The sequence below is a fragment of the Drosophila erecta genome, unplaced genomic scaffold (genome assembly GCF_003286155.1).
Source record: "Drosophila erecta strain 14021-0224.00,06,07 unplaced genomic scaffold, DereRS2 tig00000055-arrow-pilon, whole genome shotgun sequence".
NCBI lineage: Eukaryota > Metazoa > Arthropoda > Insecta > Diptera > Drosophilidae > Drosophila > Drosophila erecta.
This window is the reverse complement of record NW_020825200.1, coordinates 12,567,250-12,593,109: the sequence shown is the minus strand read 5'-3', so window position 1 is coordinate 12,593,109 and position 25,860 is coordinate 12,567,250. Positions and strand designations below refer to the sequence as shown.

At 42.8% G+C, this 25,860-nt stretch overlaps 3 protein-coding genes across 3 annotated transcripts; 2 read left to right on the top strand and 1 right to left on the bottom strand.

Annotated features, from left to right (window-relative positions):
• The first annotated feature begins 1,127 nt into the window (after positions 1–1,127).
• LOC6541092 (choline O-acetyltransferase) lies at positions 1,128–5,260 on the top strand. The gene is made up of 4 exons (XM_001969648.3): positions 1,128–1,260; positions 1,321–3,714; positions 3,837–4,285; positions 4,340–5,260. Exons 1-4 carry the CDS (start codon positions 1,222–1,224, stop codon positions 5,178–5,180), a joined length of 3,723 nt encoding a protein of 1,240 aa, XP_001969684.1. The 5' UTR covers positions 1,128–1,221; the 3' UTR covers positions 5,181–5,260.
• Positions 5,261–7,646: 2,386 nt separating this feature from the next.
• On the top strand, positions 7,647–10,136 carry LOC113564062 (carnitine O-acetyltransferase-like). Its single transcript, XM_026978506.1, has 4 exons — positions 7,647–7,687; positions 7,813–8,590; positions 8,713–9,161; positions 9,216–10,136. Exons 1-4 carry the CDS (start codon positions 7,647–7,649, stop codon positions 10,054–10,056), a joined length of 2,109 nt encoding a protein of 702 aa, XP_026834307.1. The 3' UTR covers positions 10,057–10,136.
• Positions 10,137–20,165: 10,029 nt separating this feature from the next.
• LOC6543095 lies at positions 20,166–20,671 on the bottom strand. The gene has a single exon (XM_001969647.3). It carries the CDS (start codon positions 20,615–20,617, stop codon positions 20,336–20,338), a length of 282 nt encoding a protein of 93 aa, XP_001969683.1. The 5' UTR covers positions 20,618–20,671; the 3' UTR covers positions 20,166–20,335.
• Between the last annotated feature and the right edge of the window lie 5,189 nt (positions 20,672–25,860).

Sequence of the window (25,860 nt, the reverse complement as noted above, 5' to 3'; positions counted from 1 at the left end):
TTAATATTTATTTATTAAATGTTCTTTGCTACTCTAAGAATCATTTTACGAGTATATCTTCATTTAATTGCAAGGTAGTTTTAAAATTATTCTTCATTTATAATGCAATTTGTTCTTAATAATAATTTCCCGGTAGTTTCACATAAGCCATACAATATTCCACCACAACAATAAATAAACTATTAAAAAATCAAATCTTCCTTGAATTAAAATTTCAAGACCCATTATAGATGGAGTTACAGGGTATGCAATGGCTTTAACTGAGAAACACCTCTCCCTGGCTTATTTTTTATGTTTTCTGCAGTTTTGTTCGCCGTTTTCACGCCTCACTTGCCACCTTGTTTGCCTCGTTCGCTGATTTGCTGATTGATGGCGACGTCTGCAATTGAGACTGGAACTGCGACTGGAACTGAGACTGCGACTGCGACTGGAACTTCGGTTCCGTCTCCGCGCAGGTGTCGCCGCCTAATTAAATGAAGGCAACGCTCACGCATGCGTAACCTGCAAACACTCCCTGGCCCACTGCCCCGCCCCTCGAGCGCCGCCCTTCGCAATGCATTGTTAAGAAAATGGGTCAATATGCAATTATTGCATTTATTTTTCCATATTTTCTTTGCAAGACCTGCGGGCTCAGCTTCGTTTGCGTCACTTGCGTGGAGTCGAGAGGCGAGTTCGCAATAATCATAATATGGCTACTTCACTTGGCAAAGCAATCAACCCGAGGCCTCCGAGGTGTTGATTTTGTTAATATTCCTCCTCCTGCCCAGATGCCCCTCCAGTGTTCCCTGTCCAGCGCTCCCGATTCGCGGAACTGGTGGCAATGGAGCAGATGCATCGCTGGATGTGCAACTGCAACAGCGCACAGCTCTTTGGGTTAATTAAGCGACGCCAAAGTTGGTTTGCTCTGCTCCAATTTCGAGGTTGATGGAAAAGCACTTTAAAGGAAACTTTAAATTTATTTTGCGAAGTAAACGATAAACTTTCGTGCGGAGTTTTGGAGTCTAAAAGTTAAAAGTCAAGTTGGTAAAAGCGAAATTACTGTTAAGAAGACAATTAAATCCAAATATTACTATTAAAGTGTTTCATTTGACATGTAGCAATCGTGGCTTTCAGAAATATGTCTAAATTTGAAGCAATGTTTGCCCCGAAATAAGCACCCCTCCAAAATACAACTCCTTTTGGCCCCTCACCAACCAAATTAGGCCTTGTTTGAAAAGCGAAATGAGGGTCCTTCTGGGCACCAAATTCTTCCTGAACCTCGTAAGTTCCACGGTCTCCTAGGCACTTTGAAGTTGTTTATCTAAAAGTGAGCACTACTAGAGTAAGCACCGGATACGATGGCACCACAAGGGCAGTTCATATCTACCTACTCAGCATCTCTATGATGTTGCACAGAAAGTCGTCAGAGCCCACCGATCAGCGATTTCCTCACGATTTGTATCAGGCAAAGGAAAACCTCCAGAAACTCCAACTTTGGACATAATTTGCCGGGTATTAGCATCAGCGAAAAACTCAGGTGATGGTGGCAAGCGGAAAAAGCCAATGAAACTTGAATCCATGGGGCAGACATCTTCTAGTTCCACCAACCAGACATTGACGACCAATCCTCTTCATATAAAGAACGAAAGCCAAACGCCATTAGAACCTGAGTTGGCATACTCAAAAACCCCGGAAATATTCAACTGTAAGAACTGTTTTGAATACAGCTCGGAAATAATGATTGTGAACTGTAAAAATTGCATCGAAGATGATCAATCTACACAGTCTGTCATGGGAAAGGCGACATTACTATTACAGGAAAATAGTACCAATCAGTCAACAAGTGGCTTAAGGGAGTCTTCAGCTTCGGCATCAAAACCATCGGTTGGCGAAGCGCTACCATCAGTTGCTCCAAAGAAACCTCATGTATCACCCAGTTCAACGTCTCTCAATGAGAGATTTACCATGCCGCAAAAATCAGCTTTTCCCTTGGGAAGAAACCCCTGCTTAGACGGCAAAAAAGATAAAAAATCTAAGTGTCCGCCACCCAAACCCAAACCCTGCGCCTCAGCGAAAGATGAACACAAACCTCCGGTTAAGAAAAAGCCACCTTCAAAAGCCAAATCAAATGATCCACCTAAAACCGTTGCCAGTGCAACTGATGCACCGAAAAAGAAGTTGGCTCCTGCAAAGCCAAAGATCGCAAATCCACCTTCGAACAACCCTCAAACTTCAAATCCAAAGGTTGGATTTGCTATGCAGTCGAATTCGGCTTTTCCATTGGGAAGAAATCCCTGCGTTGATGGTAAAAATGAACAAAAAGTATCTAAATGTGCAGCGTCCAGTTCAAAGCCACAACAAAAAGCCAAGAAAGACGATGCGCCAAAAGCTGCGATTAAAAGCCAAAATAAGCAGGAAACTAAAAAAGAAACAGACCCTAATGCATCTCTAAATACAAAAGCAGCTACTGTACCAAGTGGTTCGCCTAAGCCTCGAAAGAAAAAGTCTTTGAAGCAGGGAATTGTCAATCCAAAGGAGACTCCGGTCAAACCAAGAAGTCCTCCGCTTAAATCCAGGGCTCCTCTGAAAAAGGCTCCTAAGGGGAATACAAAACCAAAGGACAAAGAGGTGCCACCACTTTCAACCTCCCGTTTTACCATGCCGCTTATGATGGCTTTTCCCCTTGGAAGAAATCCCTGCCGGGATGGCCAAAAGGGTTCAGCCAAAGAAGACAGTTCCTGCGGTAAAAAGGTAGTCAGTTGCCAATCAGAATCCGACTCCTGTAAGTCTAAGAAGAAATCAGCGGATGATCAACAAATTTCAAGTTCATTGAGCCCCGTTTTTAAGGAAGCAGATGCATCGAAAACGAATGAATCCCGCACCTCACCATCATCGCAGGCTTCCTTGAACGCTCCGCCTCCTCCAACGCCGGTCAAGGAAATCCCCAAGTCAGCTGGAGCATCACAGAATAAGGAGAAGTCGGCTGCGAAGGCACCATTACCAACAGGTAATGGTTCGCCTCCAACTACCAAAAAGCAAATCAATTCGTCTACAGAGCAGAAAGTAAGATCTTCTGCAAAACCCCAAAGTGCACGAACCAAGCGATCGAATTGCGATGTAAAAACCCAATGCGCTACAGAAGCCCCGAAAATTCAAAAGAAATGCCCGGAAACGAAAGTACGCCACCAAGCCAACGCCAACAATGGTCCATATCAGAAACCGGAGCTAAAGAAGTTTCCAGCTCTGCCGCTCAAGCAAAGCATCGCCAGCTATTTGAGCAGTATTGAACCATTTCTTAGTGAGGAGGAACTCAAGAAGGAACAGAAGTTGACCAGGAAGTTTGTGGACAACGAGGGTGCGGAACTCCAGGAGCTTCTCGAGGAAGAAGCCGAGCGTTCGGACAACTGGCTAACTCCCAGATGGACACGTTCCGCATATTTGACCTACCAGGCTCCGCTGACCGTCTTCTCCAATCCGGGTCTCTCCTTTCCCATTCAAGAGTTTAAGGGAACCGACGATTTTCTCAACTTCACGGCTAAAGCTATCTACGGCATGTGCGAGTTCAAGCAGCTGGTCGACGAAAACAAAATCCCAGTGGTCAAGATGGGTAAACATTATCTGGACAACAGCCAGTTTGGGAAGATCTTTGGCACGGTTCGCAGGCCAGGTCGATTATGCGATACCATCGAGCAGTACAGCGATGCCGATTATATTGTGGTCGTATATAATAACAATGTGAGTACTAAGCCAGTTATCATTGGCCAGTTCTTGGACCTATGAAAATACAGCAATCCTGCATAGGAAGGTTTAACTTCTATGAATACTTGATCAATTGGCTTAACTTTCTTCCCTCGCAGTACTTTAAGTTGCCAATTTATTCGGAAAGTGGTGCCTTGTTGCACGTTCATACACTGCGAGAAGCGTTGAGGGATATACTGGAATGCCCCATTGAAGTGGGCGAGCACTTTGGCCTTTTGACACACGACAATAGAAGCAACTGGGCCGAGGCATATACAGTACTTTGTCGTCCGCACGGAAACGCAGATACCGTGGAAACCATTGAGCAGTCCCTGTTCGTGGTCTGTCTGGACAACTGTGTGCCCGTTCCGAAGGGAAAGGAGCGGGTTGTCCAGGCCCATCAGCTCCTCCACGGCGGTGGAGTGCGCCAGAACAGCGCCAATCGCTGGATGGACAAAACAATTCAGCTGATAGTCAATCCAAACGGCTTGGCCGGATTTTGCTACGAGCATTCTCCCGCGGATTGCCAGCCACTCGCCATGCTGATGGATTTTGTGCAGCAGAAAGTGTAAATATATCTAGCGAAATATTTTATTTAAGCTAACTAACGCTTGTGTTTCAGCCATGAGGAGAACTATGGCTGCGAGGGCTGTGAGTCCGACAAAAAGGTCACGTCCGCTCTGTTAAGATTCCAGCCAGTGAACGAGTGCATCAATTTGTGGTTGTGCCAGGCAAGGCGAAACATCCACAGGATCGCCAGCCAGCTGCAGATGAATGTGATCCAGTTCGAGTGCCATGGCAAGTGCTTCATCAAGGCGCAGGGCCTGAATCCGGATAGCTACATCCAGATGGCCCTGAGTCTGGCCTACTACGCCATGCACCACAAATTACCCGCTCAGTATGAGTCCGCTCACCTGAGGATTTTCCACGAGGGGCGCACCGAAACCATTCGGTCCACGTCCAATGAATCCAAGTCCTTCCTCATGGCCATGCATTCGGAGAAGGCTTTGATAAGCGATAAATTGGTTGCGCTGCAAAAGGCGGTGGATGCCCACGAAAAGTTGATCAAAGAGGCCATTAACGGGCAGGGCATCGATCGGCACTTGTTTGGGCTGCAGGAGATGGCTCTGGAACAAGGAATGTCACTACCGGCGTTCTTTCGCTCCAAGGGTTACGTCAGATCGGTGACCTTTCAGCTCTTCACCTCCCAGGTAGCCACATCCCACGAGGGCTTCATGGCCTACGGACCACTTCTATCCGACGGATACGGCGTCTGCTACAACCCACAGGAAAAGAAGATCACCTTCGCCATCTCCGCTTGGAAAAGTTGCCCGGAAGTCAACGTCATACGATTTGGCAAGGCCATCAAGAAGTCCCTGAACGACATGAGAAAACTAATCCTGAACACAGGAGGCGATCGTATGGGCGAGCATCCGTGTAAATGCGAGAAGGTGCTGCTTTAGAAGGGATTCCCCTATAGATTTCTCTTTAGATACCCTCCAGTGTTACGTTTCTCAACAAGGCAAATATACACTCGTCAACCAAGCCACTTTAACTGCGTTTGGGTTCAGGGTCGTTGAGAAAACGTGCGCACATTACTCAGCCCAAAACCACACTCACCTTTGGCAAAAAAAACACCTGAGACGCGTGAAATTCTCTTCGAGAATATTGGCCTGAGTCAGAGGGAAAAAGTGTGCAGCCAACTCAGATATTTTGACATCGCCCACGGGCTTGTTAATTAGGAAAAAAGCGGTCCGGGGAGGAATAAGTAAGGTTGGGTGATTCAGCTTGGTGGTAATTAAACCGTAGAGCTGTGTAGTGTACGTAGTTCGATAGATTTTTAACTAGTGGGTCTTTTAATAGTGGGTGATAATTACTAATAAAGAGGACCTTGTACTTCCTTCGCTAGGGATGCGCACTCTTGCTATGCTCGGGTCTAGCTCGCCGTAGGTCGGGGTTCTTTTAGCTTAGGATAGTACGAACGCTACTACATTTTTAATAAGTGCGTCTTACTCATAAACAATATTCAAAAGTGGACTACCGGTTAATAAAAGAAATGGCTTTATATTGATACTAATGATACACGCCGACACGTGTGAAGATAAGCTGCAGATTCTGATAAGCATTGGGAATTTTGGATGTTAATGATTCCCTAAGTCTTTACCCTCCCTACCATGACAATGCTACTTAAAATATTTACATTGTCCCTTGGTCAAGTTCAAAATAACTCTACCACATATTTAAGAAAGTGTTCAACATAAGTACTCGACAAACCATTAAATCTATTTATTCACAATTCATTATTTTTCCAATATATCTTCAATCGTAATTCCATTTATATAAATTCAGTTTAATAAGCGGTCTCATTAAATCTCTTTTACCAACTAACAATATTTTTATCTACGCATAATTATCCTAGTCGTTCTCTAACTCTTCATTTTTGCTTATATTCCGTAAGTAAAATAAAATATATAAAAGTAAAGTATAAAGCAAATATATATAAGTAATTGAATATAAAATTAGCAAATATAGAGTTACATAATCTTTAATCAAATGCAGATATTATTTTAATTAGACGTTCGAGTGGCATTTTGTTAGAATTTTAATATAGGTAATTCATAATAAGGTATTTATCATTGTTGTTGTAGTACTCACGACCTTAAATATCCACTCCATGATGTGCGTAAAGTTGGGCCCAAGTTCACGTTGACATTGTCGAGCTGTAGGTCAAACTTTAAAGGTTCTAATTTAAATTCCTATTCAAATGCCAAAAGTTCCGTCAATCTGCGAGTATTTAATTCATTATAAATCGCAATACAAAAGAAAATCGAGAATCAAAACAAAACACGAAATATAACTGCAGTATTGCAGCGATAAGACCTTAGTAAACCGCTGGCTGCTACGCTGCGCTGCGATAAGACGAAATCACAAAGTTGGACCTCCGTTGGTCATAGGCGATGATCTTCACTGCGGGACGATGATGATGTACAAATGTAATTAAATCTGCTCCGGTCGTCTAAACTTCTGCATAGCTGAATAATCTGGACGAGCTCTAGCCTTCCAATACATTTGGTTATCATTCGGCAGGTGGCCGGTTGCGTAATTTGATGCTGAAGGTTATGTCGCCTCGTGGCCTCTTCTTGGAGCGACGGGGTTTAAACCATAAGCTGATGCGGGGGTCGACGAGACGGGGGGGTAGTCGGCTGTAGAGCAATCACATGCTCTTATATATAGGCCTGGTCTTCCTTACGCCTTGGGGTCGAATCTCGTTGCCACTTTCACACACAAATCGAACACGGAAATTTATTGAAATATACCAACTCTTGTTTTATGAGATTGGATATATATATAACTAATTATATTTCCACGTGTATGTGAAGTTAAATGGGCAGCGTCAAAAATGTATGAGCGTTCGCCACGAAGATTTATCCGATAATGATCTAAGCTCTGGGAAGCTGCATGCTGGTGGTCGCTGTTATAGCTTTTGTTTCCCTAACTGTATAATCGTACGATCATATTCTGTTCTGATTGGTCTAAGACAATTCTCTCGCTTTTTGTTTTACACAAAAGCTGCTATAATTTAGGGCGAGGGTGTCTTGAAGAGTTTTTGCAGTGTAAAGTTAAGTTGGTCCCTACAGCTGCCAATACTGCAAATATTTCATTAGAATTAAGTAGTCTACTGTCAAGTAGGAAATGCCTACAAGATCGCTGGGGAACATATCCATTTGGGTGCACCACTGACCCACTTACAGCATGAATGCGGCGCGTTCTTCTCCAGGGGCAAAAAGTCAACCCGCCTTACTTCAACATAAGCTCATATTTGCCTCGCCAGTTCTTATGCAACATTTCCTCTGCTCATTTTATTGCTAAATTAAGTAATTGGTACAAGAAGCCGCATCTCTTCAACCCCCACCTCCCTTGCAATATAAATGCCCTGCTGTGTTTGCTGCGTATCTGCAGAAGTATCTGAGTACGTGTATCTGTGTATCTACCGCTGCATCTGGCACTGCAGAATGAGAAGTGTGCTCTGTGCTCCTCTCTCTTTCGGCTCTTTGGTATTTCACTTCTGCTTTCCATAGTGAATGTGATATGCAGATGCAGATTGCAATTCAGTCCACGAACAGCCAGAAAGAGAGGACCAACAGGTAATGGTTCGCCTCCAACTACCAAAAAGCAAATCAACTCATCTACAGAGCAGAAAGTAAAATCTTCTGCAAAACCCCAAAGTCCACGAACCAAGCGATCGAATTGCGATGTAAAAACCCAATGCGCTACAGAAGCCCCGAAAATTCAAAAGAAATGCCCGGAAACGAAAGTACGCCACCAAGCCAACGCCAACAATGGTCCATATCAGAAACCGGAGCTAAAGAAGTTTCCAGCTCTGCCGCTCAAGCAAAGCATCGCCAGCTATTTGAGCAGTATTGAACCATTTCTTAGTGAGGAGGAACTCAAGAAGGAACAGAAGTTGACCAGGAAGTTTGTGGACAACGAGGGTGCGGAACTCCAGGAGCTTCTCGAGGAAGAAGCCGAGCGTTCGGACAACTGGCTAACTCCCAGATGGACACGTTCCGCATATTTGACCTACCAGGCTCCGCTGACCGTCTTCTCCAATCCGGGTCTCTCCTTTCCCATTCAAGAGTTTAAGGGAACCGACGATTTTCTCAACTTCACGGCTAAAGCTATCTACGGCATGTGCGAGTTCAAGCAGCTGGTCGACGAAAACAAAATCCCAGTGGTCAAGATGGGTAAACATTATCTGGACAACAGCCAGTTTGGGAAGATCTTTGGCACGGTTCGCAGGCCAGGTCGATTATGCGATACCATCGAGCAGTACAGCGATGCCGATTATATTGTGGTCGTATATAATAACAATGTGAGTACTAAGCCAGTTATCATTGGCCAGTTCTTGGACCTATGAAAATACAGCAATCCTGCATAGGAAGGTTTAACTTCTATGAATACTTGATCAATTGGCTTAACTTTCTTCCCTCGCAGTACTTTAAGTTGCCAATTTATTCGGAAAGTGGTGCCTTGTTGCACGTTCATACACTGCGAGAAGCGTTGAGGGATATACTGGAATGCCCCATTGAAGTGGGCGAGCACTTTGGCCTTTTGACACACGACAATAGAAGCAACTGGGCCGAGGCATATACAGTACTTTGTCGTCCGCACGGAAACGCAGATACCGTGGAAACCATTGAGCAGTCCCTGTTCGTGGTCTGTCTGGACAACTGTGTGCCCGTTCCGAAGGGAAAGGAGCGGGTTGTCCAGGCCCATCAGCTCCTCCACGGCGGTGGAGTGCGCCAGAACAGCGCCAATCGCTGGATGGACAAAACAATTCAGCTGATAGTCAATCCAAACGGCTTGGCCGGATTTTGCTACGAGCATTCTCCCGCGGATTGCCAGCCACTCGCCATGCTGATGGATTTTGTGCAGCAGAAAGTGTAAATATATCTAGCGAAATATTTTATTTAAGCTAACTAACGCTTGTGTTTCAGCCATGAGGAGAACTATGGCTGCGAGGGCTGTGAGTCCGACAAAAAGGTCACGTCCGCTCTGTTAAGATTCCAGCCAGTGAACGAGTGCATCAATTTGTGGTTGTGCCAGGCAAGGCGAAACATCCACAGGATCGCCAGCCAGCTGCAGATGAATGTGATCCAGTTCGAGTGCCATGGCAAGTGCTTCATCAAGGCGCAGGGCCTGAATCCGGATAGCTACATCCAGATGGCCCTGAGTCTGGCCTACTACGCCATGCACCACAAATTACCCGCTCAGTATGAGTCCGCTCACCTGAGGATTTTCCACGAGGGGCGCACCGAAACCATTCGGTCCACGTCCAATGAATCCAAGTCCTTCCTCATGGCCATGCATTCGGAGAAGGCTTTGATAAGCGATAAATTGGTTGCGCTGCAAAAGGCGGTGGATGCCCACGAAAAGTTGATCAAAGAGGCCATTAACGGGCAGGGCATCGATCGGCACTTGTTTGGGCTGCAGGAGATGGCTCTGGAACAAGGAATGTCACTACCGGCGTTCTTTCGCTCCAAGGGTTACGTCAGATCGGTGACCTTTCAGCTCTTCACCTCCCAGGTAGCCACATCCCACGAGGGCTTCATGGCCTACGGACCACTTCTATCCGACGGATACGGCGTCTGCTACAACCCACAGGAAAAGAAGATCACCTTCGCCATCTCCGCTTGGAAAAGTTGCCCGGAAGTCAACGTCATACGATTTGGCAAGGCCATCAAGAAGTCCCTGAACGACATGAGAAAACTAATCCTGAACACAGGAGGCGATCGTATGGGCGAGCATCCGTGTAAATGCGAGAAGGTGCTGCTTTAGAAGGGATTCCCCTATAGATTTCTCTTTAGATACCCTCCAGTGTTACGTTTCTCAACAAGGCAAATATACACTCGTCAACCAAGCCACTTTAACTGCGTTTGGGTTCAGGGTCGTTGAGAAAACGTGCGCACATTACTCAGCCCAAAACCACACTCACCTTTGGCAAAAAAAACACCTGAGACGCGTGAAATTCTCTTCGAGAATATTGGCCTGAGTCAGAGGGAAAAAGTGTGCAGCCAACTCAGATATTTTGACATCGCCCACGGGCTTGTTAATTAGGAAAAAAGCGGTCCGGGGAGGAATAAGTAAGGTTGGGTGATTCAGCTTGGTGGTAATTAAACCGTAGAGCTGTGTAGTGTACGTAGTTCGATAGATTTTTAACTAGTGGGTCTTTTAATAGTGGGTGATAATTACTAATAAAGAGGACCTTGTACTTCCTTCGCTAGGGATGCGCACTCTTGCTATGCTCGGGTCTAGCTCGCCGTAGGTCGGGGTTCTTTTAGCTTAGGATAGTACGAACGCTACTACATTTTTAATAAGTGCGTCTTACTCATAAACAATATTCAAAAGTGGACTACCGGTTAATAAAAGAAATGGCTTTATATTGATACTAATGATACACGCCGACACGTGTGAAGATAAGCTGCAGATTCTGATAAGCATTGGGAATTTTGGATGTTAATGATTCCCTAAGTCTTTACCCTCCCTACCATGACAATGCTACTTAAAATATTTACATTGTCCCTTGGTCAAGTTCAAAATAACTCTACCACATATTTAAGAAAGTGTTCAACATAAGTACTCGACAAACCATTAAATCTATTTATTCACAATTCATTATTTTTCCAATATATCTTCAATCGTAATTCCATTTATATAAATTCAGTTTAATAAGCGGTCTCATTAAATCTCTTTTACCAACTAACAATATTTTTATCTACGCATAATTATCCTAGTCGTTCTCTAACTCTTCATTTTTGCTTATATTCCGTAAGTAAAATAAAATATATAAAAGTAAAGTATAAAGCAAATATATATAAGTAATTGAATATAAAATTAGCAAATATAGAGTTACATAATCTTTAATCAAATGCAGATATTATTTTAATTAGACGTTCGAGTGGCATTTTGTTAGAATTTTAATATAGGTAATTCATAATAAGGTATTTATCATTGTTGTTGTAGTACTCACGACCTTAAATATCCACTCCATGATGTGCGTAAAGTTGGGCCCAAGTTCACGTTGACATTGTCGAGCTGTAGGTCAAACTTTAAAGGTTCTAATTTAAATTCCTATTCAAATGCCAAAAGTTCCGTCAATCTGCGAGTATTTAATTCATTATAAATCGCAATACAAAAGAAAATCGAGAATCAAAACAAAACACGAAATATAACTGCAGTATTGCAGCGATAAGACCTTAGTAAACCGCTGGCTGCTACGCTGCGCTGCGATAAGACGAAATCACAAAGTTGGACCTCCGTTGGTCATAGGCGATGATCTTCACTGCGGGACGATGATGATGTACAAATGTAATTAAATCTGCTCCGGTCGTCTAAACTTCTGCATAGCTGAATAATCTGGACGAGCTCTAGCCTTCCAATACATTTGGTTATCATTCGGCAGGTGGCCGGTTGCGTAATTTGATGCTGAAGGTTATGTCGCCTCGTGGCCTCTTCTTGGAGCGACGGGGTTTAAACCATAAGCTGATGCGGGGGTCGACGAGACGGGGGGGTAGTCGGCTGTAGAGCAATCACATGCTCTTATATATAGGCCTGGTCTTCCTTACGCCTTGGGGTCGAATCTCGTTGCCACTTTCACACACAAATCGAACACGGAAATTTATTGAAATATACCAACTCTTGTTTTATGAGATTGGATATATATATAACTAATTATATTTCCACGTGTATGTGAAGTTAAATGGGCAGCGTCAAAAATGTATGAGCGTTCGCCACGAAGATTTATCCGATAATGATCTAAGCTCTGGGAAGCTGCATGCTGGTGGTCGCTGTTATAGCTTTTGTTTCCCTAACTGTATAATCGTACGATCATATTCTGTTCTGATTGGTCTAAGACAATTCTCTCGCTTTTTGTTTTACACAAAAGCTGCTATAATTTAGGGCGAGGGTGTCTTGAAGAGTTTTTGCAGTGTAAAGTTAAGTTGGTCCCTACAGCTGCCAATACTGCAAATATTTCATTAGAATTAAGTAGTCTACTGTCAAGTAGGAAATGCCTACAAGATCGCTGGGGAACATATCCATTTGGGTGCACCACTGACCCACTTACAGCATGAATGCGGCGCGTTCTTCTCCAGGGGCAAAAAGTCAACCCGCCTTACTTCAACATAAGCTCATATTTGCCTCGCCAGTTCTTATGCAACATTTCCTCTGCTCATTTTATTGCTAAATTAAGTAATTGGTACAAGAAGCCGCATCTCTTCAACCCCCACCTCCCTTGCAATATAAATGCCCTGCTGTGTTTGCTGCGTATCTGCAGAAGTATCTGAGTACGTGTATCTGTGTATCTACCGCTGCATCTGGCACTGCAGAATGAGAAGTGTGCTCTGTGCTCCTCTCTCTTTCGGCTCTTTGGTATTTCACTTCTGCTTTCCATAGTGAATGTGATATGCAGATGCAGATTGCAATTCAGTCCACGAACAGCCAGAAAGAGAGGACTGCACATGATCAAAGTAGTGCAGCTGTACAGATGCTTTCGCATCTGTGAGGTACATCTCTATCCATATATATTATATATCTTAGACTCTACAGCGGAACAATCATTCCAGCGAATTGCGACTTATTTTTCGCCGAATCCCTAGCACTGCCTTGCTGTCATTAGCCGAATTGAAGGCATTCTAATTGGTTCACTCCATTCCGCCGCACTTCGATTCACTTCACTTAAACTTAAATCGCTTAACACTAATTATAAATTGTACTTGAAAATGCTATGCATTGGGCTTATTTTAGGAACTACTAGCTAATAGTATTTGTTTGTTTGTTTTAAATATGTATTTGCACTGCTTATATCATCTTCACCTCAAAAACCTTAGGAGTTCGAAGCCAAATCTTTTCTAAAGATGATTAGCTGATATACCTTATAAGCCGAAATTAGCTCACTTTGCCAAACTCACCGTGTGAATCACATGCATTCGAGTTCGGCGGTGGGCGTGGTCGTGGTCAGCCCTCCTCTCACGTGCTGCTCGTCATCGCCGGCCGCAATCTGATCTCATTTTAATCACGGCTAATGAATGTCAACACTAATTGCCACTTGAGAGGCAACACTCGGTGGGACGGGGCGGGACGGGGCGGGGCCCCAAAGGGGTGGACCCCAAAAGTGATCTCAAACAAAACAAAGTTAACAAGCAGCAAACAGAAAAAGACGCAAACAAAAGGCAAACAAAGCTGCGAAAGCCTAATTACTGGTTGTTATAACTATATGGGGCACAAACCTCTCCTTTTTCGTGGGGCTGAGGGAAAAAGAGTCGAAGGGCGAAGGAATGCGTCACTTAAACGACTGGATATTTACAAAAATTTACACAAATTAATTAACCAATTAAGTGAACGTAGAGCAGACAAGTTCGGTCATTAATCATGGAGTGTTTCTATGACCAACCCCCCTCCAAAGGCCCCTCAAGCTAATGAAGTGGTAAAAACTCAATTCAAAAACGCTTTAATGGGTTTATTCAAGAGTGATAGATGGATTAATCGATGTTTGGAATTGTCAAAGCCCTAAGCAGTATCTAACCCTATTAAGAGTTCGCCACTCTATGGGATCTTTGGTATTATACGACTAATTTGGTGGCATTTATTTATACAAACTTGATTCTTGTGTGAGATTTGTGTTTAGTATAGGTAATAAGGAGAAATGATATTCTATATTGGATTAAGTTTAGGTTTAATGGTGCGGTATGCTATGTGCAATTTGTAAATTTATAACTAGTATTTCTATAACATTAATATGATTAAATCATACCATTAAAATTTGTGCCTGAATGAGGTTTTTGCTTCTATCGGAAGAATTAATGTAAATATAATATCTTATAACTTTAATGGTAATGGCCCTGTGTTGCACTTTTTGTTGATATTCAAAATTTGTTGATTTTTGCATTAATTTAAGCGAAAATATCTTAATTCCATGATTGCAAGTGCAGGCAGATGGAATCAAGCTTTTCGCCGGCCACATGGCGTATGAGTAATCAGCCTTAGCACAGCCTTAGCCATTTATGGAGCGCCTGCAGCATCGATCTTGACTTGGCTCTAAAGCCTCTTGGACAACGTATTCGATTCAACGAGTGTTTGTTTGTTTGTTCGGTTGTTTGCTCGCTTGGTTGCCCGCTTGACTTGGCGTGGCTCTCGGCTGCGATTCCGATTCCGAGCTCGTTCCAATCCGTGGCCATTTGGTGCCATGTCATGCTCCGCGCTGCAGTTGGCCAGCTTGCGAGGATAGCCTGCGACCAAGTTGGGGTCGCAATTCTTTATTTGTATTCCGAGTAATTGTCGTCGCTGCTGTCGCGGTGATGTCATCCGGCAGGTAGATATACATAGGTGCCAAAAGGTGACTTTTTGCAGCAGTCATCGTGGCGAGCTGCTTGTCGTTGATGGATTCGTTGAGGCGAATCTCGGATTGGATTGGATTGGATTGGATCCGATTGAATTGGCCAGAGTAGGTGCTCTTGTCTTGGCCGCTTGCTGCGCATTTTGACCAATTTTAGCCAAACTCAATTAGTCTTAACTGATGTTTCGTTTGTGCTTTTTATAGAACTCTGAGAAAACAAGGAGCGGGTGCTCATGGGTGCTTTCTGATATCATTGGGGTCAAGGACGGGGTTCAGCACCCAGTCCCAGAACGGAGATCTCGAAATCGTGGCTGCTGCGCAATTCAAAGAAAGCCGTGCACATAAATTCAGTTGGCTAAATGTGCACATACATCGGAATATACAGCATTCTGAGCTGGCTTCGATTCAGCGTCTTTAATTAGCGCTGAAATTAAACTTTTTTTGGACTTGAGCTTTTTTCCTTTCATTTGTCGCATTACCTGAGGCTCAATTTACCCAACTCTCGGGCACTCAGTTCGTATGGGAGTCCCGAAAATCCAGTTCCCAAGGGGCTGCCGGCGATCGACCGACTAATTCTTCTTTAAACAAACCGAGAAGAACCGAAATGAGCAGCACCAGAAAAACAAAAAGTAAGTTCCGAAATCTTCATAAACACGCTAACAAAAAGTTCTTTTGCCAGCGACCTTGGGGATTTCAGTTCATCTGCTTTGCGTGCTTCATTTTATGGTATCGTCCCCCATTTCATTTTATTTATTAATTCGTAATGCCATTTTACGTCTGGCCATTTGGATGCCATAAAAAGTTTCGGTTCAGTTTCAGATTTCTTTGAATTGGTTCGCTTTGATTCGCGAGTGGAGTATGCATACTCGCATGTAAAAAGTACGATGCCCCAAAAGAATCTTTAGAATGCAAGTAGCAGAAGCTATACCATTTTCTCAGTACTATCTGCCAAAGTTGCACAACCCACACTCGCATTTTGAGTACTTGCTTTGCTCGCCGCCTGGCCTCTTTGACTTCAATTTCCTTTTGTATATTTACATTATTTTGGTTTTCGCCTCGAATCCGCATTCAGCATACGCCCTGTTGCCCTCACCACTCCGGCAATTGCATCTGCAAAACACATTCGCCATGGAAGGCAGTGGAAGTGGAATGCCAAAGAAGAGCACAGAGCGCGCTTCTCATTGTGTGCCGCTCCGCGATGCCCAGATGCAGATACGAGGCCGCCAGCGGTCTAATAGATACAGATACTCGGCCACAGATACCCAGATACTCGCACAAAGGCAAACATAGCTGAACATTTAGATTGCAGAATCCAAGCGAATGCAGGGCAGCCGGAGGGGCGGAGGGACGGGTGGGCGGATGGGATGCGGAGGCGGCTTCTTGTACCAATTACTTAATTTAGCAATAAAATTGCAGCCGGCAAAGAGCAGAGAGCCGACAAATCGAGAGCAAACTCAAAAGAATTGCATCTGCAAATGTTGCATAAGAACTGAGGCGAGTATGAGATGATAATGGGGGGGGAATAAAGGGGGCGGGGCATGGCAGGTTGACTTTTTGTCCCCGGGAGAAGAAGGCGCCGCATTCATGATGGAACTGGGGCAGTGGTGCATCGAGTGGAGGGAACACTGTGGTTATGATTAAGAACTATACGCTGTATGTTTCGCATTGGGCGCAGAACCTATTAGTGACTTTCCATATATAGACATTATGAATATTATTTCTAAAAAATGATATTAACTAATTGAATGTTGCAGTAGTAAATGCAATTAATATTTCATATCAAATAGACTTTATAGCAATACGCTCTTGTTCTACAAGTGTTTAGGTTCATTAGTTCCCAATGCATTTTGATTATTACAAGTGCATCATTAGTATCTTCATCTCGTGGATTGCATTTATGTGCAAATCCGATCTCTTCAGCTGAGCCATAGACTCCGATAAACTGCACTACCCAACTACAAACCTATCCCAGATACCCGAGCACTTTGCCTGCATTGTTCGAGCACATATAGTATAATTTAGTGCCACCGCCGACTTGACTGAGTTATTAATTAGCGAGCAGAGTAAGTGAGCAGTCCCCCTCCTTTCCCCCAAGGGGGCTCTCCGATGAGCTGATCTGCGGCCCCCTTTCTGCGCCTCCGTTCGAGCCACACATTTCTGAGTCAGGCTAATACTCACGATCGTTTTGGGGCCTTGTCAAAGGTGAGTAATAAGCGGGAGATCGTATATGGCTCGCTGGATGTTTCCACAGAAATTCGCCAAGTTGTGCGGCAAATGCTCACCTTGAACTTGGCCAGACAAGCGGGCAGAGAGATGTTAGTTAGCAATTTGAGTTTTCCTATCTATTGCCCCCTCTTTTTGCAGTTGCATCGCGCTGCTCAGCGAAGCAGAAAATATTTAAATGCTAAGCAACTTTTTTATTTATTATTTTTCCCCCCTTTTTTGTGGATGCTAAGCAAATATGAATGCGAAATTTGTTTGGCGTTGCGGCTCACCCACGAGCTGGTCATGACAATGCCGATGCCGATGACGATTTTGTTGGCCTGGCCAAAAAGCAGAACCACCACAAAGTAATTACGTCGAAGAGCGTGCCAGAGAGAGAGAGGTACAGCAGGTTATGCAAGTTCAAGGCCAAAAACTCTGCATTAATTATAATTATTTTTGCATTTGTTAAACGCAGAGGGGCCGCAACGACAACAACAATCATCGAGCTGCCTGTGTTAATTGTCTGGGCGAATGCAAAAGAGGAAAAACAGGTAAATGCAGAATTTGTTTTGCTCGAATGTGGTAATTAATTGTGGCCAGCAATCGATGGCAGAATCCCCAGCCACGAGGGTTAATGCCATTCAAAGGTATCGAAGCCCCAAGACCAGTAAATTACCTCAAGACAGAGTTTTTATTACTTTGTAATACAGAAGATATAATTAACAGCAACAAAAATAGCACTATTGAAATATTCCGTAGAGGTGAAACAGCCAAAACTAGGGGATTAACAAATAACCGAATTTAAAACAAGAAGCGCAGATTTGTTATGACTCTTTAATGTGGAAAGTATGCAGAACAGAGCGAAGAACACTAGACATTATATACATTACACATTATTATATTACCAATCGAGAAACTTTCACCCAAGAGAAAGTACTGCAACTTTGCACTGGGTGCCACTCCGCTTCGCCTCCACTTTTGTTATCAGTAAAGTATTTGGCACACAGCCAGTATATCTCATATCATTTGCAGAGATTTGGGATACCCGATAAGCAAGTAAACAAAAGGCTGATAAGCAGCAGTCCAAATTCAATTTGTCCCCTATCGATAAGGAAACGAGGGGACAGGAAACCGAAGGGCGACTTAAGCCAACGATTGCTCCGCCATTATGGGTCTTAAGAGCTAGAACAGGCCATAAACTAAGCCCCTGGAGCAGGGGATGCCACCCATCCACCCACCCATCCAGCCATCCATCCATTTAGTGAGACACAGACACAGAGTGACATAATAAATAAATTTAATCAGTTGGCTGCGTAAAAGCTCTGCTGATGCTGCTGAATGGCGGAGTGGAAACCCAATCCGAATCCGATTCCGTGGCAGCTTTAACTTCTAGCGTCTTTGACTTTGGGATTCACTTTAAGATTGCCGCCGTCTGTGTCATCAGTTCATATTTCGAGTGCTAAGCGCTCATTTCTTTCAATTCCGCCCTTTTTATGACCTCCACCTCTGCCATCTGCTCAACTGCCTGGCTGGCTGGCTTATCTCATTGGGAGCCCGATTCTAATTCCGTTCTTGTGTCTGTCGCCGGGCATCGGGACAATGTGGCTGTGCCCATGTTGCGTATACGTAATCAAGTTCCTAAATCCGACTCAAAGGGCACTTGTGTTGTGATACCCAACGAGTTTTTATAGCCAGCAGCCAACTCACTTTTCAAATTATTTCACGTTCATCATAGCGCCCTCCAGTTTTAATGGCATTATTACCACATTCTGTATACCGCGACGCGTCGTGCGAGTTTTCCATGATTTTTCCCCTTTGGAAATGTACATCCTTTCGGCTATTTGTGTGTTTATTTACTTATGAGGATTAAAGGCCCAATTAAAATTCGTTTAATGTGGCTGAGAAAACACTGGGCCCTTAATAAAGGGCGTGGAAAATGAGGTGCATTTAACAAGGGAGTCGTTTAAATATAATTGAAAATTTAAAACAGAAACCTGCTGGCTGTCCTGTGACAAAAACGCAGAACAATTGTGCGGTTTCCATTATTTACGCCACGAATTCGCTGCTGTAATTGTTATTTTAACTGGGTAAATAATTAGCACAAGCAATCATTTAAATTTAAGCCAAAATTAAAACGTAAAATGGTTTAGTTATACGTGTACAGTCGTAACTTTGTGCCAGGAGAATTTGCATAGTAATTGATTGCATTGCAATCGCAGTAATTGATTGTTCTGCTCGATGTTTGTTTTTGATTGATTTGTCGAGATAGAAATTACGTTTTAATGTGGGTAATTAGGTTTCGATTTGTTGCATGTTTAGAAACAATTTTTTCATATTACTCCATTTTCATATAGGGCCACTAAAAATATAACTGCTTTCCGAGGAAAAAGCAAATTACCTTATGTTTGCGCAACATATTCCTCTGATTAGCACTGAATAAAATGTATTCATGATGCGGAAATCGTTTGAATTTCTCTCGATGGCCTTCCTTTAGTTATAGTTATGTATAACTGGTTAACGCTATGGCTGAAGACCGAATCTCGGCTATTAACACAGAACGTTGGTTCGACCATAAAATCGCATAAATATGCTAATTTCTTTTTGTTTTCGTTTTCATCGTCATAGTATTCTAAGCTCAAAATTGGCTTCGTTTTTTTTTCCACTTATTATTCACCTAATTAGCATAAGCTGTCCGATTAAATACATTTAGAGAGGGCGCAATTGTAAAAGTGGTATTTTGCTAATGATAACACAAGCGAAACATATTATAGTTCGAAATGGGTCAAGGTGCTTTGAATTTCTTGGAGATCAGCTCATGAAATATTGAATTTATAGTTACAAAAATAAAAGCGATGATCTTTCAAAAATTTGATTAGAAACACGCAAGAAAAATATGCTTTATTTAAATTTAGTATTTCAGCATCGTAACATTTAGCCTAAGTTAATAAGCTGAATTCCACGAGCGTCTTCATTTGAGTCGTCTACGTATCTATCGACATCGAATCCAGATCTCCTCATGGCATCGTTGGCCCAATTATTCTTATCATTGCCATTTTTCTTTCGATTAGCTCAGGCTACAGTTGACTGAATGTCAGTTGGTTCTTTAGCTTGGCTTTTATAGCCTAGCTCTGGGCTATCAGCAGTGTTAAATGGCTGGTTTAAAGGTTATATGCATACTCTTAGATTGAGGTGAGTACGGAAATTCCAGGAAATTCCGAGATTCCTGGAATTCCTACCACAAGGTTAATTAATATACTAAACGAGGTAGTGTACTTAATCTGCGACTAGTATTTAAGGCGATTTTTCATATTCATTCGCTTATTAAAATATATAATAAAAGGTCTCGCCATTGATTTTCAACCCACTCATATAAGTACATCGATGTGATGTACAGTTGGGTGGCTCTTTCAACTTTCACTACTATTATTTTACTTAATATTTATTATTGAAGAACTAGTTTATTCACAGACAATAGGAAGGACTGACTTAGCACTACGAGCAATACTAATAATTTCCAAATTAAATCGCCGGTTCGGTAGTAATATCCATAACATCCAAGGTGGTCTCATCGTAGTAGTCGGTTGAGTTCTCGTGAGCTGCATCGTACTCCTGCCAGCGTCTGACTAGCTCGCCCATTGCATTCATGAACTCCTCGGCACTGCTGTAGCCACTGCCAGATTCCTCCAAGGACTCATAGTTGGAATCAGTCGAATCTTCAATTAGCTCGTGCGGATGGGCAGCAATTAGAGCCGCACAAATGAATCCGAGTAGGAGAACCAATGGAGCAATGTGGCTCTTCATACTGTTCAGTACGCTGCAGGCAACTGCATAGCTGGTTGCAGTTTCTTTCGTTTTTATATGGATCGTGTCGGCCAGTAATTAGTTCAGCGGAATTCTGGAAAATCCAGTCTGGGCTAAGCCCAAGTGGCAAGCTGCTTGGATTTCCTCATTCATATTTATGCGTTGGGCGGCACTGTAGTACAGTCTGAATCATCGCAGGCATTGCGCATACGACACGTTGCCACTTGCGGATCAACAGTCATGCAAATCAGTCTATGATTGATTCGAAATAATTGCAGTCTGTGAGAAAATTCTCGGCCATGCCAATCATCTGCCAGTTGCCAGGGAAGTTAGTTAGCTCTAAATGATAGTCGGCAGTTCTACTCTACATATAGGATCACAAACTTAGCAATGCGACTCTACTTAGCGACTGCTTTCCTTGCAGGCCAATGTGAGGGCTGCCGGCAACCCTTAAATGACTCGGTTGCGAGCATCGAGCACTTTACTCCGCTTCGTTGCCTCAATTCCTCTTTGGCTCCTCCGGCACTTTATTCAATTTTTCAAAGCGCGCGCACTCAGCTGCCAGTGCAAACCTCACTCTGCCACCCCGAAAACAGGAGCCCATCCACGAAAACCTGTGGTAAAAACATGCAATCTACTCACGAGGCTAATGCCCTTTTATGGCATTGGAGTGTGCCGCATCAGCAAAACGGTGCTGAATCGCTGCTGCTGAAGCTGCGGCATTCAACCTGCTAACCACCATGCGAACAACACCATTAGATGGGCCACCAGCCTCGATTCACGGGGCTGCAGCTCATTATCCTGGGAAGCTGGGGAGCAGCCACCCATCCACCGAATTGCTGGTGGACTTGTCTGCAAATATGTCGCTGTCGCTCATTTGCATCATCATCATTGGAGTCTAAGACTGCGCCATTGAAATCAGCGTTAGCTTTTACACGGATCGTTTTCAGTCATTTACAAAGCGTTGCAGGACATTTCTAATTTTATATACATAATTATTATTATGCGAGTAACTGAATTTATAACAGATCTTCATATATTCGGAATTTCAAATAATAAGAATATCCTTCAACTTATAATCCCCACTTAAATTCTATTAATACCACTCTATACTATGCATACTATTTCAGCTGCTTTTGTATCTTTTTGTCTGTCTTCTAGGCGACTTGTTACCCATCTCATTATACAACTCCGTCAGTCATATAAAAATCCCCGATACCAGCGGCGCAGCAAACTTGGTTTCGAGTTTTGTTCAGTGTTTTTCAGCCCACATGAATACCCACTTCTAGGTGTATAGAACCTTAGCAAGTGCCATTAAAAAGACACAACTGAAATGGCCCAGGCACTCCGACATGAAGTACGACAGTCAGTCAAATTAACATTTCAGTCACACAATGACCTTCACCTAGAAGCCATCAAAGCGTACCCAAACGGCGGCCCAGCCCTAGCCTCAAATCCCAGGCCCCAAAAGCCCAAGCTCCACCGGAGACCAAAGCCAAAACCAAAACCAAAGCCAAAGCCAAAACCAACTTCAACGCAACGCGGACAAATGACATAAAAAACCAAAGTCAATCAAAAAAAGAGGAGGAATATAATCATATTTCAGCTAACTTTTAAATACCCTTTTTGAAGTTCATGTGTTCGACTTTCATATTATGGAAGTTGTAAGAACTTAACAAACAAATATTTTAATTTTGAAAAGTATAACTGGAAGATACATTTTATTCCAATATACCCAAGTTTGTGTGTATTTTGTACAGTGGTGCAAGCCTCATTCAGAAATCATAGAACACTTTGGTAGGGAACCAGAAATATATGAAAAACGATACAAAGGCGAAGCTGGCTTTTGCTCAGTCGGTCGCGTAATTTTGTTTTCGTAGCCACTTGATTAGCACGCTCTGAGCCATGTTTAAACGTGGGCTGTTTAGCCAAACGGCAGCCGATACACCCGACCTGGTCAAAAGCGTACCGTCCAATAACAGCGATGGCAACAACAAGAGCTCCGATATCGGCGCACAGAATTCAGCTAAAGACCGCACTAAAGACTTTGACGCAAAAAACGTGCGAGTACGTGCGGCTGATTAGTAAAACAAACAAATTAAATTCGTCTCCACTTTTTGCTCGATTTTCTTCTATTTTTCGGCTTACGACTTTTGGCTAAGAGCTACACAAAAGAGCTGTGTTGGCTCAAAGAGATTTCCTAACTTTTCAAAGAGAACTGCTATTGGCCAAAGTCAATAAAAGTTTCGGCTGCGCGTTCAGCAGATGTTATAGTTTTTAGCAATATTCTCTATTAATCTAATGTTAAACAATGTTAAAACCATCACATTACTTAGCCATAATTGCTGGTCTTTAAAAGCTAGCTTAATGTAAAAAAAGACCATTTTCAATGCAGCAAGTGGTTCTTGTTCGTGATATTTATAATTCATATTTAAAAGATTAGCTCTTTTGACCATCAAGGCCCACCACAATCGATTTGATCTTTGCGACTACTAGTCTTGGCTTATTCGCAGGCACGGCACCTGCTATTGGCCAGCAGCTCTATGAGGTAAAATGAATATTTATATAAGAATGGATTGCATTGGCATGAGTAGGCATACGTCTCGCATTCTGGGCTTTATTACTTGGCCCGTGGAGAAGGAGAGTCAGGTTGGTTAATCCATGCCGAATCAATATGCAGGTCGTGGCTTTGACTCAATTCTTATTTTGCCCGATACGTCATTATAAACCGCAGTGTTTCGGTTGGCGAGGGGTTTACTTGGGCTAAGCCCATTATTGGACACCAGTTGGATAACTGCTGTCGATGCTGCTGGTGCTACACGCAGAAAAATGAGGGGCCCAACAGAAAATACAAATATTGATAGGAATAATGATTTTTCTGAACTGTATATGTAATGTATATGAGTATATACTCCAGTATTATTAAAGGAAACAAACATCAAATGGAAAACTACTTAATCTGGATATTCTGCACTTAAACAAATTTCCCCTAATGAAATATACTCGAATGCGGTTCCATCACATCAAATGCAGGATAGTGCCAGAACGTACTATCCTTTTTTTTCAGTGCACTGCTCCCACTGCTGGCACTGCTGCATTGTTCTCGGTGGCGTTCTTAACGAGCGCAGCATGCAAAACAAGGCGCAAGACGCCATTTGGCTAACAGAAACACACAGAGGGAATCGCAGAATCGTTTTTATGGCCGATGCGCCCCCTGAATGATAATGACAATCGAGTCCCAACTGGGTGAATCTCTGGCTTCGCCCTGTCCAGTGGACTGCAGTCCAGCCGAGTCGGGCCTGAATTTTTCTGCCTGATTGTGCGCACGCGCTCATAATCAAAGAGTCTGCTCCTCCCAAGCCCTCCAACTTGGCCAACTCGCTGCTGAGCTGGCCTTTTATGATGGATGGAGCGTTGGCGAGCGATTCGCCTTGACGTTGATGCGCCATCAAGGAAAATTATTGCGTGCGCGCAATTAAAACTAAAATAAAGTTGCAAAAATATGAATCCAAATTTGCATACACCGAAAAAAAACCTATATATATGCACAATGCAGCCACTTCACGCGGATGACTCAGTGGGATTTGAGCGACTTCCTATTGTGTCTGCCACTGCGACTTGCATTGTTCAAGTGTTTGGAACAGTATTGTAATTCTTTCTGAACTTCAAGCATGATTTATATAAATATCTGTTTGCAAAATAAGGTACTAAGGTGTAAGACTGCAAAGTTGCACTCTAAAATATACATCCCAGTGACATCAACCGTCAAAATTTGTATCTCATACTAAAATGGGCATGAGCTTAAGAATTTCGGCACAGCGCTGTGCACTTAATCAAAATTGAAAGCCCATATTTATACCAAATTCATACCAATTCATATGTTTATCAATCAGAAAATTTCATTAAAATTTTACAATTGCGTTGAATGCCCTATTAAACTTCTTGTGTACTCCCTTCATTTAAGCGTTTACCATTGATAGCTTTAATCTCATCACGTTTCAGTTGAATGAAAAGCTTTAAATATTTTGTATTGTGCAATGTACTTTCTGCTGAGTCCTTTAAACACCGCTGATTCAATTTGGGCTGTCTGTTCGGTGCTTTTATAAAATAGTTGTGCAATGGAGCGCACAGCTTTGGTTTTCGTTTTAAAAATTTATAAAGGTTTTGCGTATATTTATTGTATTTTTAACGTGACGCATGGGGAAAATGTTGCCCTTCCTGTGGAGCGGAAGCTCTTCTCGTTCAGAGACAAAAAAAAGTGGCGACATGGGGCAGACAAAATCATCGGACTCCGGCGCTTAACAGCGACATTGTTGACATATCTGGACACTTGGATCGCTATGTTTCTGCCACGATATGTTGCCATATATATATATATGGCATATCAAACGAACCCAGTTTGGGTGTAAATGTGTGTTTATTTGCCGGTTTTGCTTTTGAATTTATGGTAGGGAGTGGAGATGCTGGAGAACTGCCAAAGCAGCCTGAAAAGTTGTCAGCGATACTTTATATGTTAATACATGTATTCTGGGAAATACGTCTATTGGATTTGGTTAGGAAATTGATGTTTTATTAGGACATACGATAAAGCATTGATAGATATTTTAAGTAGAGATGGCATTTGTGGCAGGAGCAAATTGTTTAACTCAACGAACTCTTATGCAGAAGGCCGCTATGAAATTTATTTATTCAACTATGCGGACTAGAGCGATTTGGGACTTAAATTTAATGAATGAAGCCCTTTTGTTTTGGACTATCAAAATCAATACTTTAAAATGTACTTCGCTAAAGAAACTTTATCTGCATCTCTGCTACTACTTTAAATAATTTATTTTTAAATGAAATTAGGTGCCAGCAATGGCCTCATTGGCAATTGCTGTCTTTTGCGTCACAAGATACATATTTATATTTATATATCTACCGGCAATCAAATTATAGAGCAATTCGAGACAAGTCAAGACCACTTTCGGCTGTCAATATTTCATATTATTATCGATTTTGTAACCAAGTACATACTGAAACGGTGCAAAATCATAACACATTCTGGCCTGGGCCACTAAAGATGGATATCAGGCAAAACATATTGGCGCAGTAACAATATTTTGCTTTCCAGGCCAAGCTGCGAATGGCCGAATGCCCAAATGACTGACTGGGTAACTGACTGACTGACTGACTGACTGACTGAGTGACTGACTGACTTACTGGATGACTGACTGGCATCAAAAACTGAGGGAATACATTGA